This window comes from Zea mays, chromosome 8 (assembly GCF_902167145.1).
Source record: "Zea mays cultivar B73 chromosome 8, Zm-B73-REFERENCE-NAM-5.0, whole genome shotgun sequence".
NCBI lineage: Eukaryota > Viridiplantae > Streptophyta > Magnoliopsida > Poales > Poaceae > Zea > Zea mays.
The window spans coordinates 2,379,658-2,393,321 of NC_050103.1; the positions used below are offsets into that span (position 1 = coordinate 2,379,658).

At 50.8% G+C, this 13,664-nt stretch overlaps 1 protein-coding gene across 9 annotated transcripts; it reads right to left on the bottom strand.

Moving 5' to 3' along the window:
• Nucleotides 1-9,156: 9,156 nt before the first annotated feature.
• On the bottom strand, nt 9,157-11,627 carry LOC100281612 (protein binding protein). 9 transcript variants are annotated; one of them, XM_035961442.1, is made up of 3 exons: nt 11,283-11,627; nt 9,720-10,688; nt 9,157-9,515 (listed from the first exon to the last, which is right to left on the bottom strand). In XM_035961442.1, the coding sequence occupies exons 2-3, from the start codon at nt 10,620-10,622 to the stop codon at nt 9,369-9,371; spliced, it is 1,050 nt and encodes a 349-aa protein (XP_035817335.1). In that variant the 5' UTR covers nt 10,623-10,688; nt 11,283-11,627; the 3' UTR covers nt 9,157-9,368. The 9 variants fall into 9 exon arrangements, with proteins under 9 accessions (XP_035817335.1, XP_020397693.1, XP_020397694.1 ...); XM_020542104.3 differs by having other exon boundaries at nt 9,157-9,590; nt 9,728-10,688; nt 11,283-11,622; XM_020542105.3 differs by having other exon boundaries at nt 9,157-9,590; nt 9,728-10,691; nt 11,283-11,622.
• Between the last annotated feature and the right edge of the window lie 2,037 nt (nt 11,628-13,664).

The following is a 13,664-nucleotide window of genomic DNA, read 5'->3' on the forward strand; positions in this document are numbered from 1 at the left end:
GCTCGGCTAGGTTGGGTTCTTAGGCTCCAAACGACATAAGGCAATTCCCTTATCCACTTTCCTGCGAATTTTTCATTCTTATCGAAGACCTTTTTCCTGAGTGCCTCCAATATCATCCCGTTGGCTCGCTCAACCTGCCCGTTGGCTCTTGGATGTGCTACAGATGCATACTTGATCTGAATGCTCTTTTGCTCGCAGAAGTCGAAGAATTCTGAACTTGTGAAGTTGGATCCTAAGTCAGTTATGATGCTGTTTGGTATCCCGAATCTGAATATTATGTCCTGTATGAATTCCACGGCCTTAGCAGAGGTTAAAGAAGCAATGGGCTTGAACTCTATCCATTTAGTGAATTTGTCGATCGCTACCAATACATGAGTGTATCCCCCTGAGCTTTCTTGAAAGGTCCGATCATATCCAGTCCCCAGCATGCGAAAGGCCAAGTTACTGGTATGGTCTGCAGTTGCTGTGCTGGCAGGTGTTGTTGCTTTGACAAGTATTGGCAAGCTTCGCACCTCTGAACTAACTCGGCTGCATCGTTCTTTGCTGTTGGCCAATAGAATCCTGACCTGAAGACCTTCCCGACTAGTGTTCTGGAGGCTGCATGTATTCCACATTGCCCAGCATGGACCTCTTCCAGAAGTTGCTTCCTAGTGGACGGGAGGATGCACTTCATGAGGACGCCTGATGCACCCCTTCTATACAATGTCTCCCCAATGAGTGTGTAGTGAGCCGACTGTCTGGCAATGCGCTCGGTCGAGTTCTTGTCATCTGGTTCTTCTTCATTCTTTATATACTTGATGATTGGCCTTCTCCAGTCATCAGAGTCTGACTCGGGTTGATCTATAATGTTGCACTCTTCTGTTTGATCCATTGAGATACTCGGCTGCAGTATTTCTTGCACAAAGACTCCGGGTGGGACCTGAGCTCGACTGGATCCTAGCTTGGACAGTACATTGGCTGCCGTGTTCCGATCTCTTTCTACATGATGAAATTCCAGACCCTCAAATTTATCCTCCAGCTTTCGGACGGCAGCGCAGTATTTTCCCATTGAATCGCTTGAACAATCTCACTCCTTGTTTATCTGGCTGATGACCACCAGAGAGTCTCCGTATACCATCAATCTCTTGATGCCCAATGAGATGGCGATGTTCAATCCATGGATCAGAGCTTCATACTCGGCTGCATTGTTGGAGGCCAGAAATAGCAGCTGGAGGGCATATTTGAGGTGCTCGCCTCCAGGTGCGGTGAAGAGAATTCCCGCTCCTGCTCCTTGCAACTTCAGCGAGCCATCAAAATACATTCGCCACACTTCTGTAGTCTCTGGATTATCTGGTACTTGATGTTCAGTCCACTCTGATACGAAATCAACCAGTGCTTGAGTCTTGATGGCAGTGCGAGGTCGGAACTCGATGTCATGAGATCCCAGCTCACAAGCCCACTTGGCTATTCGGCCAATGGCTTCCTTGTTGTGAAGAATGTCCCCTATCGGGAAACCAGTGACTACTATGACTTTGTGGTCATCAAAGTAGTGACGTAGCTTGCGGGCAGTCAGAAGTACTGCATATAATAGCTTCTGAACTTGAGGATACTTTTTCTTTGAGGGGCCCAGAACTTCACTGATGAAGTAAACAGGATGTTACGCTGGGTAGGCATGTCCTTCTTCCGCTCGCTCGACTACCAACGCGGTGCTTACCACGTGAGTCGTGCAAGAGATATACAGTAGCAGATCTTCAGCTGGTTGAGTCGACGTAGCTCGTCGTGGTGGCTTCAGTACTGGTGGTGTTGTCAAGAATTTCTTCAGTGCATCTAGAGCTTCTTGTGCTTCTGAAGTCCACTGAAACTTATCCACCTTCTTGAGTAGCTTGTAAAACGGCAAACCTTTTTCCCCCAGCCTGGATATAAATTTGCTCAGAGCCGCCATACATCCAGTAAGTCGCTGAACCTTCTTTTGTGATCGAGGCGCTTCCATCTTCATGATAGCTTCAATCTTATCCGGATTAGCCTCAATTCCTCGGTGGCTGACGATAAACCCGAGTAACTTTCCTGCTGGTACCCCAAAAACACATTTTTCAGGATTAAGCTTCCATCTATACCGTCTCAGACTGTTGAAAACAAGCTGTAAGTCGTCGATGAAGTTTTCCGAGTTCTCTGTCTTGATCACCACGTCATCTACGTAGGCTTCCACACGCTTGCCCCAGTGATCGACTAAGCACGTTTGGATGGCTCTCTGATAAGTCGCTCTAGCGTTTTTGAGGCCGAACGGCATGGAGGTATAACAGAAAGCACCAAACGGAGTGATGAACGCCGTTTTTTCCTCGTCTTCCTTCGCCAAACTAATCTGGTGGTATCCGGAATAGCAATCCAAGAAAGACAGCACAGAACATCCAGCGGTGGAGTCCACCACCTGATCTATCCTCGGGAGCCCGAAGGGATCCTTCGGATAGTGTTTGTTGAGATCGGTATAGTCGACGCACATGCGCCAATCCACTTTATTCTTTTTGAGTACAAGAACAGGGTTGGCTAACCACTCGGGGTGTAACACTTCTCTAATAAATCCGGCCGCGACCAAGCGAGCTAACTCGGCGCGAATGGCCTCTCTCTTGTCGGGCGTGAAACGACGTAGCTTTTGCTGAATCGGTCTTGCCTGGGGATAGACATTCAGTTTGTGCTCGGCCAGTTCTCTTGGGACTCCCGGCATATCCGCAGGTTGCCATGCGAATACATCTCGGTTATCTTGCAGAAACTGGACGAGCGCGCTTTCCTATTTGTCGTCCAAGCTGGAGCTGATGATGGCAGTCTTGCGTTCATCAGCGAACCCCAGGTTGATCCTCTTGGTTTCTTCAGTCGGCCGCATAGAGGTCACGGCCTGAGCTTCGTTTGCCGGTACTGCAAGGTCCTCTTCAGGCTTAGAGTTCGCCAGTGTCGAAGAAACCGCCGACGGCTTGGTGGTGAGGGCTGCTTGGATGGCCACTCGGAAACACTCTGCGGCGTCTTGGAAGTCGGCGCGCACAGTTATGATTCCTTGCGGCCCTGGCATCTTCAGTATCATATACGTGTAATGAGGGATGGCCATGAGTTTGGCCAGTCCCGGCCTCCCGATGATGGCGTTGTACCCGCAGTCGAAGTTCGCCACTTCGAACCTCAGGAACTCGGTTCTGTAGTTCTCCGGAGTTCCGAAGGTGACTGGCATGTAGATGTGGCCTAGCGGGTATTCCCCTTCCGTCGGCACGATGCCGAAGAAAGGAGTGTCCGACTCGTGGAGCTCTTTGAGGTGAACTCCCAAGCCTTGGAGTGTCCGGGGGAAGGTGACGTTGATGCTGCTCCCCCCGTCCACTAGCACCTTCTTTACCCGGCTCTCTCGGATCACCGGATCGATGAGGAGCGGGTATTTGCCTGGATGGTCGAAGTTGAGCCATTGATCCTCCCGAGTGAAAGTGATCGGGTGTTCCGACCACCGGTATGGGGCGGGAGGACCGGTGGTCGCCACCAGTATCTGGCGGTCGTTGAGCTTTTGTTGCCTTTTGTTCTCCTGCGACCCATGTCCGCCGAAAATGACATTGACCTCTCTGTCAACGCGCGGGAAGGCTCCTCCTCCTCCCTCCTCCTGCTAATGGGGTTGTCGTGGTTCATCTGGTCCTCCCCTCGGCGGAGGAGGAGGTAGAGGTTGGAAGGGTCGACCGTGCCCAACGGAGTGCTTGAAGTCCCGGCAGTTACGAAGAGTGTGGCGCATGTCCTTATGGTACGGGCACTGGGCGTCGAGGATGTCGTCCAGCGTGCGTTCGCCTCCACGAGGTCCTCCTCGGGCGCGAGAGGCAGGTGGTCCGGTGGCGTGTACTTCTTCGCGAGGCCTCTTCTCCCATCGTTTGTCGGGTTGCTGGTTCGCGTCGCGTCGTGGTGCTGCCGGTGCGGGCTTTGCTCCTCCGATGAAGTCCTAGGCCCGCTCGTCGGCGGTGATGTAGAGGTCGGCTTCCCGGAACAGCTCCTCGGAGGTAGTCGGCGCCTTCTGTAGTATGGCTCGGACGAAAGCCGAGTCGTTGGATCCTCTGTAGAAGTCCTCGATCACGGCCGCCTCCGTGACCTCGGGGATACGATTTCTCATGGTCTGGAACCTTTTGAGGTACGACCGGAGAGTCTCGTCCCCCCGACGCTTGATGGATTTGAGGTCCCACGGTTGCGCCGGTTTGTCGGAGAGGGACTGGAAGTTGGCGGTGAAGCGTCGACTGAAGTCGCCCCAGTCATCGATGCAGTGTCGGGGTAGATGTCGCAGCCATTGCAGCGCGTCTTGCCCAAGGACAATGGGTAAATACGCGGTCATCACATCTTCGGACGCCCCGGCAGCTCGGGCAGCGATGGTGTAGACGGCTAGCCAACCCCCTGGATCTTGCTTAGGTTCATATTTGTCGACATTGGATACCTTGAAGTTGGGAGGCCATTGGATGGCCCTAAGGCGCGGAGTAAGAGCAGACACTCTGCACGTGTCCTCCTGTCGTCGGGGATGATGTCTGTCCCGGGGAGGGGAGTAGTGGTTGTGGTTCCTCGACCGCCCCCGAGTGGTACCGCCAGTTGAGGCCGTTGCCGACTCAGTTCTGGTGGCCTGGCTCTGAGCTGGGATGCCATGATCCCTGTCGTACTCCTCCCGGCGGCGGATCTCGTTCTCATGCCGCCGTTCGCGCGAAGCATTCATGGAGCTTCGCGCGTCTCGGCGACTGTTGATGGCGTGTCGTAGATCGTTCGGCGGGTGAGCAAGCGGTAGAAGATGGTTGGCCGCCTGGGTGAACAGTCGTCGGTAGCCCTCAGCGTCGGGAGTCCGAGGGAGTCCATCAGCTATCCGAGCTAGTACCCCTCCGACTTCGCTCGGCGTGTTCATAGCTCGGGCGAAGTCGGGATTCAGGTTGCGCCCGAAGAATGGATTCTCCCAGCGTTGCCTTGCATCTTGCTCGGCTTGCTCCTGAGCCCGGCGGCGATCACGTCGTCGGGAGTTCCTTCGTTCTCTGAAGACGCGTTCTTCTGGAGTTTCTCCTATCTCCGAGACCTCGTCTCGCGAGACAGGCTGCTCCGGATCCCGTTCTCCGGCCGCGTGATGTCGTCGAATGTTCCTGCGCCGGTTCCTCCGTCGACGGGATTCTCGTTGAGGTGGTTCTTCTCCGGGTGCAGTCGGCTCGTCGTCGGAGACGGTAGGCGACTCCACTCTCCCGATGAAGAGGACATCGGGGTAGAATGGTGCTGCTGTCGTGGTGACCTTCTTTCCGTTCTCCTTTGAGGGCGGAGGAACGGAAAGAGCAACTTGCTTCCCCTTGGTCTCCTTCTTCCTCGCGATCTGTGTCCATTCTTTTGTCGGAGAAGTAGACAGTGGAGTTCTCCGGGTCAGCGAGCCCTCGGCCCCCGACTTTCCGGAGACAATCTTTTTCCGGAGAGCTGGAGGTTGCGCTTCTCCGGCATTTTCGGAGTTCGTTGGAGGAGACTTCTTTTTCGGCGGATCCGCAATGCGGTGTAGAGTTCCCTCTTCATCTGCTACGGATGAGATTGTTCCGAAGCAGAATACGGATCCGGGACGCAGGGTGATCTTGCTGTAGAAGGTGACGGTCATTGAGCTAGCTTGGATCGTCGACACACCCCCTACCTGGCGCGCCAGCTGTCGGTGTTTTGGGTCCGACCGCACACCCGGGGTTGCCCCTCAAGGTGTTTTTAGGAGTAGGACGGTGTCGACAACTGTAGCAAAATGGTTCGTGCCGATTGCACGAGGGATAGTGGACAAGGTTTACAGGTTCGGGCCGCTTAGAGATGCGTAACACCCTACGTCCTGGTGAGTATGCTTGGTGAGCGAGGTTACAAGAGAGCTCTCTGAATTGAGAATGCAGAGGGTTGATGTGGTGGCTAAGTAATAGGGCCGATCGTTCTGAAGGGGTGCCCCCTAGGCCTTATATATTCGACCGTGGGGCAATACATGTGGATATGATAACAACGAGTAGCTAAAAGATAGTGAACTGCTTGAGTTTATCTCCATGTAGTTCTGCCGACTTATCCTCGCATGGCTCCGTTGCATGGGGGCTCCAGCGCGGGAAAGTCGGATCTCTGTTGCGGTCACTCGCTCGACGTTGTGGGCCGTCCGGGTTTGCACCAATCCGGCCTCCTGTCGATCTGCTTTGCTGGTTGTCTCTCCCCAGGCCCACGAAAGAATGACCTTACGATTTATTGGGCCCTTGGGCCTTTCGTGAGGTCTTTTACTCTTTTAGTGGACCCGGGGGATATCTATCCCCCACAGGGATCAACCTTGAATGCCATAGGTGAGGCCTTTGTCGCCCCTTGCTTGATGGCAGCAGTGTGTCTGTTAAGGCGCTGCTTCAGATCAATGGCAAACCGCTTGAGGCGTCGCTTCTCCACCTTGCGCCAGATGTTGGTGAGATCACCCTGGCCGAGCTTGCTAGAAGGCAAGTAGGATGTCATCTTGATTGAAGGACCAGGCTCTAGAGCCTGTCTCCTACCTGGCGCGCCAAATGTCGGAGGGGAGATCCTCCGATTGGGTGGTGGATTGCACCTACCCTGGTCCTCAGATGAGGAGTAGGCTTAGTTGTTTGCTTGGCCTTCTAGATGGACACAAGAACACAAGGGTTTAGAGTGGTTTAGGACGCTGGAGCATAATACCCTACATCTACTATGAGGTGTATTGCTTGAGTACTTGGGAGTTGAAGGTCTGAGTGTGAATTGACCTCTCTCCTACGGAGCAAGTGCTCTCCCTTTTATAGCCCAAGGGAGGCACGTTACAAGGGAGTTTAGGCCCTAACAGGTGGGCCTAGAAGAGCTTACAATGTGGAACGGGAAAACCAGATAGAGCTAACAATGCTAGATCTTCCTAACCATGTATCCCTTCTTGTCTGCTGTATTATCTTTTGGCGTCCTTATCCTACCACATTGTCTCGTCTAATCGGAACACATGCCTTGATGTAGGTTGTTGTGTAGTCTGATACGCTGTCGTGTGTAGGGTGCAACGAGCGATGTCGTCCTATCTTCTCCGGTCGTCCCTTCGTGCCTTGGTAATGCACGAAGAATAATAGAAGTCATAATGAAAGGCGCACAAACGACGCACTAGGTCAAAGCCCCTTGCCTCAGTAACGTGCGGGTAACAATAAAAGCTGCACATTGCAGACCTAGAGTGCCATGCGCATTTAGTGTGGGGATACGCTAGCCGTTGTTGGCGCGGGTAAGTACGTGTCCCATCTATACTCGGTGCTGGCAGTCCCTATGTCAGAGGCTTCCATCATGCACCGTTCAGTGGCTTACGCTAGGGGTGTCTGGCCACGTGTCGACACCAGACCCCTGCCTGGATAAGGGTCAAGCCTGGGAATATGCGATTACATAGTTTTCCCAGGCTTTATCTTGACTCTTAGCCCGGACCGCCCCGAGGGGGCTCGGGCTTCAACTGCTCTCGTCTGGATATGTGCTGACACTAGACCCCACCCGTACTAAGGTCCAGATGGTACTTCGCATACCCTAATCCATTCTGAAGGTTTGGTAATTGTAGCCTGAGAGTGTCTTCCTCTCCGGGGCTTTGTGTTCCTTTCGGACCCCTTTGTTCAAGGAACCGACGGGTCCACATGGAGGTTCGGGTCCTATTTGCAGGATCTCATACCTATAGCTAAAGTTGTTGATTCCTTCCCTTTATGGGGCTTAGTGGAGACTGTGATCCAGCCTAGGAGACACGCGTGGCCTGCCACGACTCCATATGGCGGGTCTTAGCCCCGTGTTGGGTTGGTTGCCCGTGGAGTCCTCAATGGTGACCACTAGGATCTCACCTTATCATAGTAGGAGTGGGTACCCCGTATCCAGGGTTCCGACAGTTAGGGTTAGGAAGAACTAGCCCTCCAACCTCTCTAGATTGTTCTAATCTTTCTGTACTTCTTTATCATTCTGGTAGACTATTAGAAGAATATCAGCAATCCAGTTGTGATACCATTGATAGATCTATTAGCTTCTTCCTTATTATTTAGGAACTAGTTGATCTCTCTAAACCCTTCTCTGTTCTTGCATATAGAGTAATGGTATACAACTTGTGTGCTAGTTGTGTGCAAAGAGAGGAGGAATTAGAGGGAGAACCGTACCTTCGGACTGAGGTGGATACTTGTTGTAGTTGTAGATGAGGTTGAAGACGCCTTTGGGACTTGAGTTCCTCCCTTTTGATGAGTTCCCCTTCATGCATATTAGGGCCTTGAGGAGCGTCGATAGTCACCAACGTAGAACTGGGCCTTAAAGCATCCATAGTCACCAATGTAGAACCATTAGGATCTACAAGTGGCATATAGAGGTTGGGCGAATTTCTATTCACTGGGGCGCTAGGAGATCGGATGCTTTCTTGTGTGACAGCTAGGATTGGTAGAAGCATTAATTTCAGTGTCAGTTCTGTTGGGGGCCTTCGTCTTCCGAAGGTCCTAAAAAATATGGCTAACCATTTGTTATCAACATATTACTAAGTATTACAGGAGCTTCGGATCTAAATAGCTTCGGCGCAGAACGATGGAAGCGCTACGAAGTAAGCTTCGTCACAACGACGCAGAAAGGCGGCACAAGGTGTTAATCGAATTGCTAGGAGCAAATGACAATGTTATCCCTGTGACATTTGTAAACTTTGTATGTAATCTTTGATGGCGTGAATGTAATATCGTACAAAGCTGTACGATTGACTATAAATAGATGAACAGTGTCCTCGTACTGTTCATACTGGATTGGAATTACATTCACGCTTTTGCCTTCGAGCAAGTCGAAGGTACAGATGTAATATACATTATGTATCACTTTATTAATGTATGAGATGGATTCTAATATTGTTTAACATTTAATATGAAATGTATAAATGATATAATGTTTCATCTGTAACTATACTTTTATATTTGTGAATGTGGAACACTTGTTCTTTATGAATTTTATCCAAGACTCATTATATCCGAAGAGAGATAATATCTTGAGGGACAAAGGTCCTTAACGTTTAACATATTGTCTTATTTTATGGTTCATAGTAATAAAAAACAAGTGGCCAACAAGTTCTACCTTAGTTTATATAGTGCACTCGAGGCCACAATTACATGAGGTTTGGGTCTCCGATTAGGACGTGTAGTCGTCCTGATTCGGTTTCTTCATCGAGTCCAAGGATATATTCACACCCAGTTCACGCAAGAGGCAAGTTCATATACTTGCCAATTTTTGTTCTTTTTATAGCCATGACAACTATATCAGAGAGAACATTACATGAGCCAAATTGACACACTGAAAAAAAGGCTCCAAATTTTTCATGCCGGCATGCTCCTGCTCTTCCTATGTACATTGGCACCAATGGGCTCAAGCAGCAACAATCATCCATTCTTATATTGCATTATTGTTCAATTCTCCCAATGATGCGAACTGCCGCTGCCGCTACCGGAGGACTGCGCCGATGGCGAGAACAGGCTGTTGAGCCACTGCAAGGATGGCGGCAACCGGCTGCCGTTCTCTTCGGCTTCGGCGGGCTCCGCATTGCCTGGAATACTGGAAAAAAATTTGTTGCAGCCGGGCTGCAAACCAGGCCGTTTGCAGCCCCTCACAAAAATGAGGATAGACCCCACCTGCAGGTCAATAATACAACAAAAACGTTATCTGGTGGACCTGCAGGTGGGGCCTATCCTCATTTTTGTGAGGGGCTGCAAACGGACTGGTTTGCAGCCCGGCTGCAACAAATTTTTTTCCGGAATACTTGCCCTACCATCGCCGCCGCCGTTGTCATTGCCTTCACCATCCGCGTCGACACTGACAAAACCACCGTCGCCGCTGCTGCATGAGCCCTTGTCGTCGGTGGCCGGCAGCTGGAACCGGCAGACAGGGCAGGAGCTGTGCATCTCGAGCCACGGAACGATGCAATTGGAGTGGAACCTGTGCCTGCAGGGCATCTCCCGAGCGCGCTCGCCGGCCGCGTAGTCCTCCAGGCAGACGGGGCAGCTGGCCGTGTCGTCATCGTTGCCATTGCCACCGGCGATTTCCACGGTCGGCATTGCCTCCACGGCCTCCTTCTTGGCCGGCGGCGTCCCGTGCCGTCCCGCGTCGTTCTCGGCGAGCTGCTGCACCAGAGCGTCGAGGCTGGGGCCGAGGAAGTAGTCGCCCAGCGCCACGCCATGCTCGCCGCCGCCAGCTGCGCCGATGAAGAGGCTCCGACCGAAAGGGGTCAGCTGGTCGCCTTCGAGGGCGACCCCGGCAGCAGCCTCCAGCCGCTGCAGCTGGCGGTCCCGGAGCTCGTGCAGGAGCCGCAGGAACGCGGTGACGCGACGCCGGCGCAGGGCGAACTCGGGGTCGTTCCCGTCGTAGACGTCGCCGGCGGCCTCCGTCTGCCGCCGGTTGCGGCGGCGGCGGACGGAGCTGTCGACCGTGCTGAGGATAGCGTGCGCCCAGATGGAGCTCGGGCGGTCGGCGCCGGGGTACACTTGAGCCACCGCGCCGTCACCGTCGCCGTCATCGGCCGCGGGCGTGCCGCGGACGGTCTCCATCTCCTCAAGGAAGCCGCTGTGGCAATGCGGGCACTTCACCTCCGCCTCGCCCTCCGCGGGGCTCACGACCGCGGCGCACATGTGGCACCAGTACCTTCCGGCGCCTGCCTGCTCCGCCATTTCTGCTGAGCTTCTTGCGCTTTCCCCGCCAATGCAGCTACTCTAATTGTCTGTGCGGAGATTCAGCTGCTACAAACAAATCGAGATGGGAAGATCAGAGTGATGACGCTACAATCCACCGTCCTACTTAACGCAGCAATCATTTAGCACGGCAGATTGAACCATTCGTGTGCTCTTGTGCGATGGACAGATCAGACGTCTTTGAAAGCTCGTAAATTAAAAAAAGACAGGGACGCGCTCTGAAAGAGTATCTATCATCTACGCTGGAGCAAGGTCAAGCACCAGGGAACCAACACGCAATTCAATCAGGAAAAGAACATGGACAAAGCAACAGGAACGGATGGAACAATTTCAGATTTTAGGCCGTCCCAGATATTGCACCAAACACGGTGAACAAGAAGAAACAAACCTAACAAAACGCACAACCAATCGTGTACCATGAAGAAGAAGAAAAAAACAACCTCGATGATCTTTTACCACACAGATGGATCCACAGGTAGCAGGCACAGAAGCTCCTAATCTGGCGATACCGTACCAGTAAATAGATGAACAGATGGATCCACAAGCTGAATCTCAGCTATTGGATCGGTCGATGGGAGCAAAGGAAGGGGGGAAAGCGTGAAACAAAGGCACAAAGCAAGCAACCAAACAACCAATCACCTTGGGCGCAGCAGGGCAGGGCAGGGCCGGGCGGGGGCAGCGCATGTGGGGGGAGGAAGGGGGGAGGAGCAGCGAGGCCAGAGGGGCCGGCGGTCTCCGCCCGCTTTATATTATCAATCTCCGCAGCTACGGCGGCATCCTCCTCCGTGCATCGATTGTGACCTCGGCCCGGCACACATGTGTTTAGGGCAGTGATTAGGAGGGGCCTGCCGCCTGCCTGCTCAATTATTGCGCTGGACTTCTAATTTTAAGCTTCCTCCACCTGATTTCCCCTCGCTCTCGAGCGCTCGCTTTCCGGCCAGCCCAGAAATAGATGATTCCGACAAGGAAGGGGGGGAAAAAACGGGAAAGAGAAGGGGGCTGGCTGTCTCGCTGATCATCACAGCATGTGTCGCCCATGACGCGGGTGCCACCTCAGCTAATTTTTTTTTTCAAAAAATGTGTTCTTTTCTTTACTCCGGAAAAAAGGGATCATATAATAATATCTCTCAGAATTCTGATATCAGCCCTTTTTTAACTTGTGGTGCACTGAGTTGCCATTTGATGTGGACTGCTAGTTCACTGTTAGTTAGAGCATGTACAACCCTATTAAATAAGGGGGTTTTGATGGGCTTTAGCAGTTAACTAGAAAAAATATAAGAGACGGGATCTTCGTGAAGAGTTCGTCTCTACACGAGTTTCTATACATATTATCTCTTAACTGTATTTATGGTTTAGAATCTCAGGGTTGTATCATATACCGTGTAATTGGTTGTTGTACGGTGGTAGCCTGGTTCGTATGTAAGGAACCGGGCTCTTTGTGCACAGGGTAGATCCGTGCATAGGCTTTTGTTTGGTTGTTTGCATTAGTGTATGCAGTACAAATACAACTAATGTTTGGTTGTCTGCGTCGAGAAGTGCATAAATAAATCTTCAAATATTATACATCATGAGTGGTCTAGTTTTCTTCATAAAAATTTTAGAAACACAGATATAAAATCGGTTTGATGATTAAATCTTTTAATTAGAAGATATGATGAAAAAACATATTAAAAATGTTTCTCGCAATCCGTGCAGTTGCATGCACAGGTCCTGCACGCATAGGTACGCCCGCCACGAGCGTACGAGCTCAGCATGGACGAGACCCTCGTTTTGCATATGTAGAACCTGCATTCGCCCGTACGAAAATCAAACAGGTGCTGCTTAGGCTACCTCCAGAAAGGATCTGTATATGGTCCTGTACGTTAAATTTAGAGGACAACAAGCTCCTTTATCCCTTCAGCAGCATACGGCAAAACGTCCGGTAAAAATAGTGTACGTCGCTGGACACTCTAAACTTAGAGGTTGTACGGGCGTCCACTATGGCCTGGCTCCTGCTCTCTTCTGCGCTGGGACAGACGAATGGAGAGAGCTGGTTGGAGCCGTACATGGTCTCGTTAATGAAAAGTTGTGTATAAAATAAGAATGAGTAATATTATTTCTATAGAGTATGAAATTTAGAAAACGCTGCTGGAGACAGCCTAATACTCCGTGGATGCAAGTGCACCACACATCCGAGAACCAATCACGCGGATAGTTTCTTAATTATGTCATGTACTTAGCGACCGTCTCAAAGTTGTACATACCCTTATCCACCTTGCTGATGTGGGCCCGTAATAAATGGAGTACCTGGAAGATACGCTAAAATCAAGATATTGCTAACGATAAAAAGAAAAGTCACAACACACCACTTATAGCACCAAAATCACGGTGTAGAGCTTAACGTAGGCGCGGGTAGGGATGAAAATGAGTACCCGAAGTGTTACAATAAATATAATATTTTAAAATGGACATATATGAAATTTGATGTTAATCTTTTCTTACGTTATCAAGCACATTATTATAGATAAAAAAATAAAATTGTGTATAAATTATTTTATACATTATTTGCTTTCTACAACAAAAAATGTGAAAAGTTATTTGTATTTGTATGTGAATTGTATCTGAATTTTATATCTATAATTTCTATAATTTGAGAAGATACATGATAATTTTGGTGTTTATTTTTTATGAAACTTTACAATATCAATGTTAATAGCAAGAATATAAATTTACATAGGAGATTGTATATCATATTAGTTCACGATAAAAAAGACCAAAATATTGATATCCAAATAAAAATCTGTTGTCATTCCTAAGCGCGGGGACACTATGCAGAGGCAGGGACACGGGTGAAAGCCTAGAGCTGTGCCTGGGCGTCGACGAGCTCATGATTGGTCGATGGCCAGAACAGGAGCCGAGGCGTTTGAGCCTGAGCAGGGGAGCGCCCGCGCGGGTCGGGTTTTAAGCTGTCTGCAGCAACGTTTTCTATGGGTGTGTTTGGTTGGGCTGTGGCTGTGAAAAAAGTTGTTATGGACTATGAAC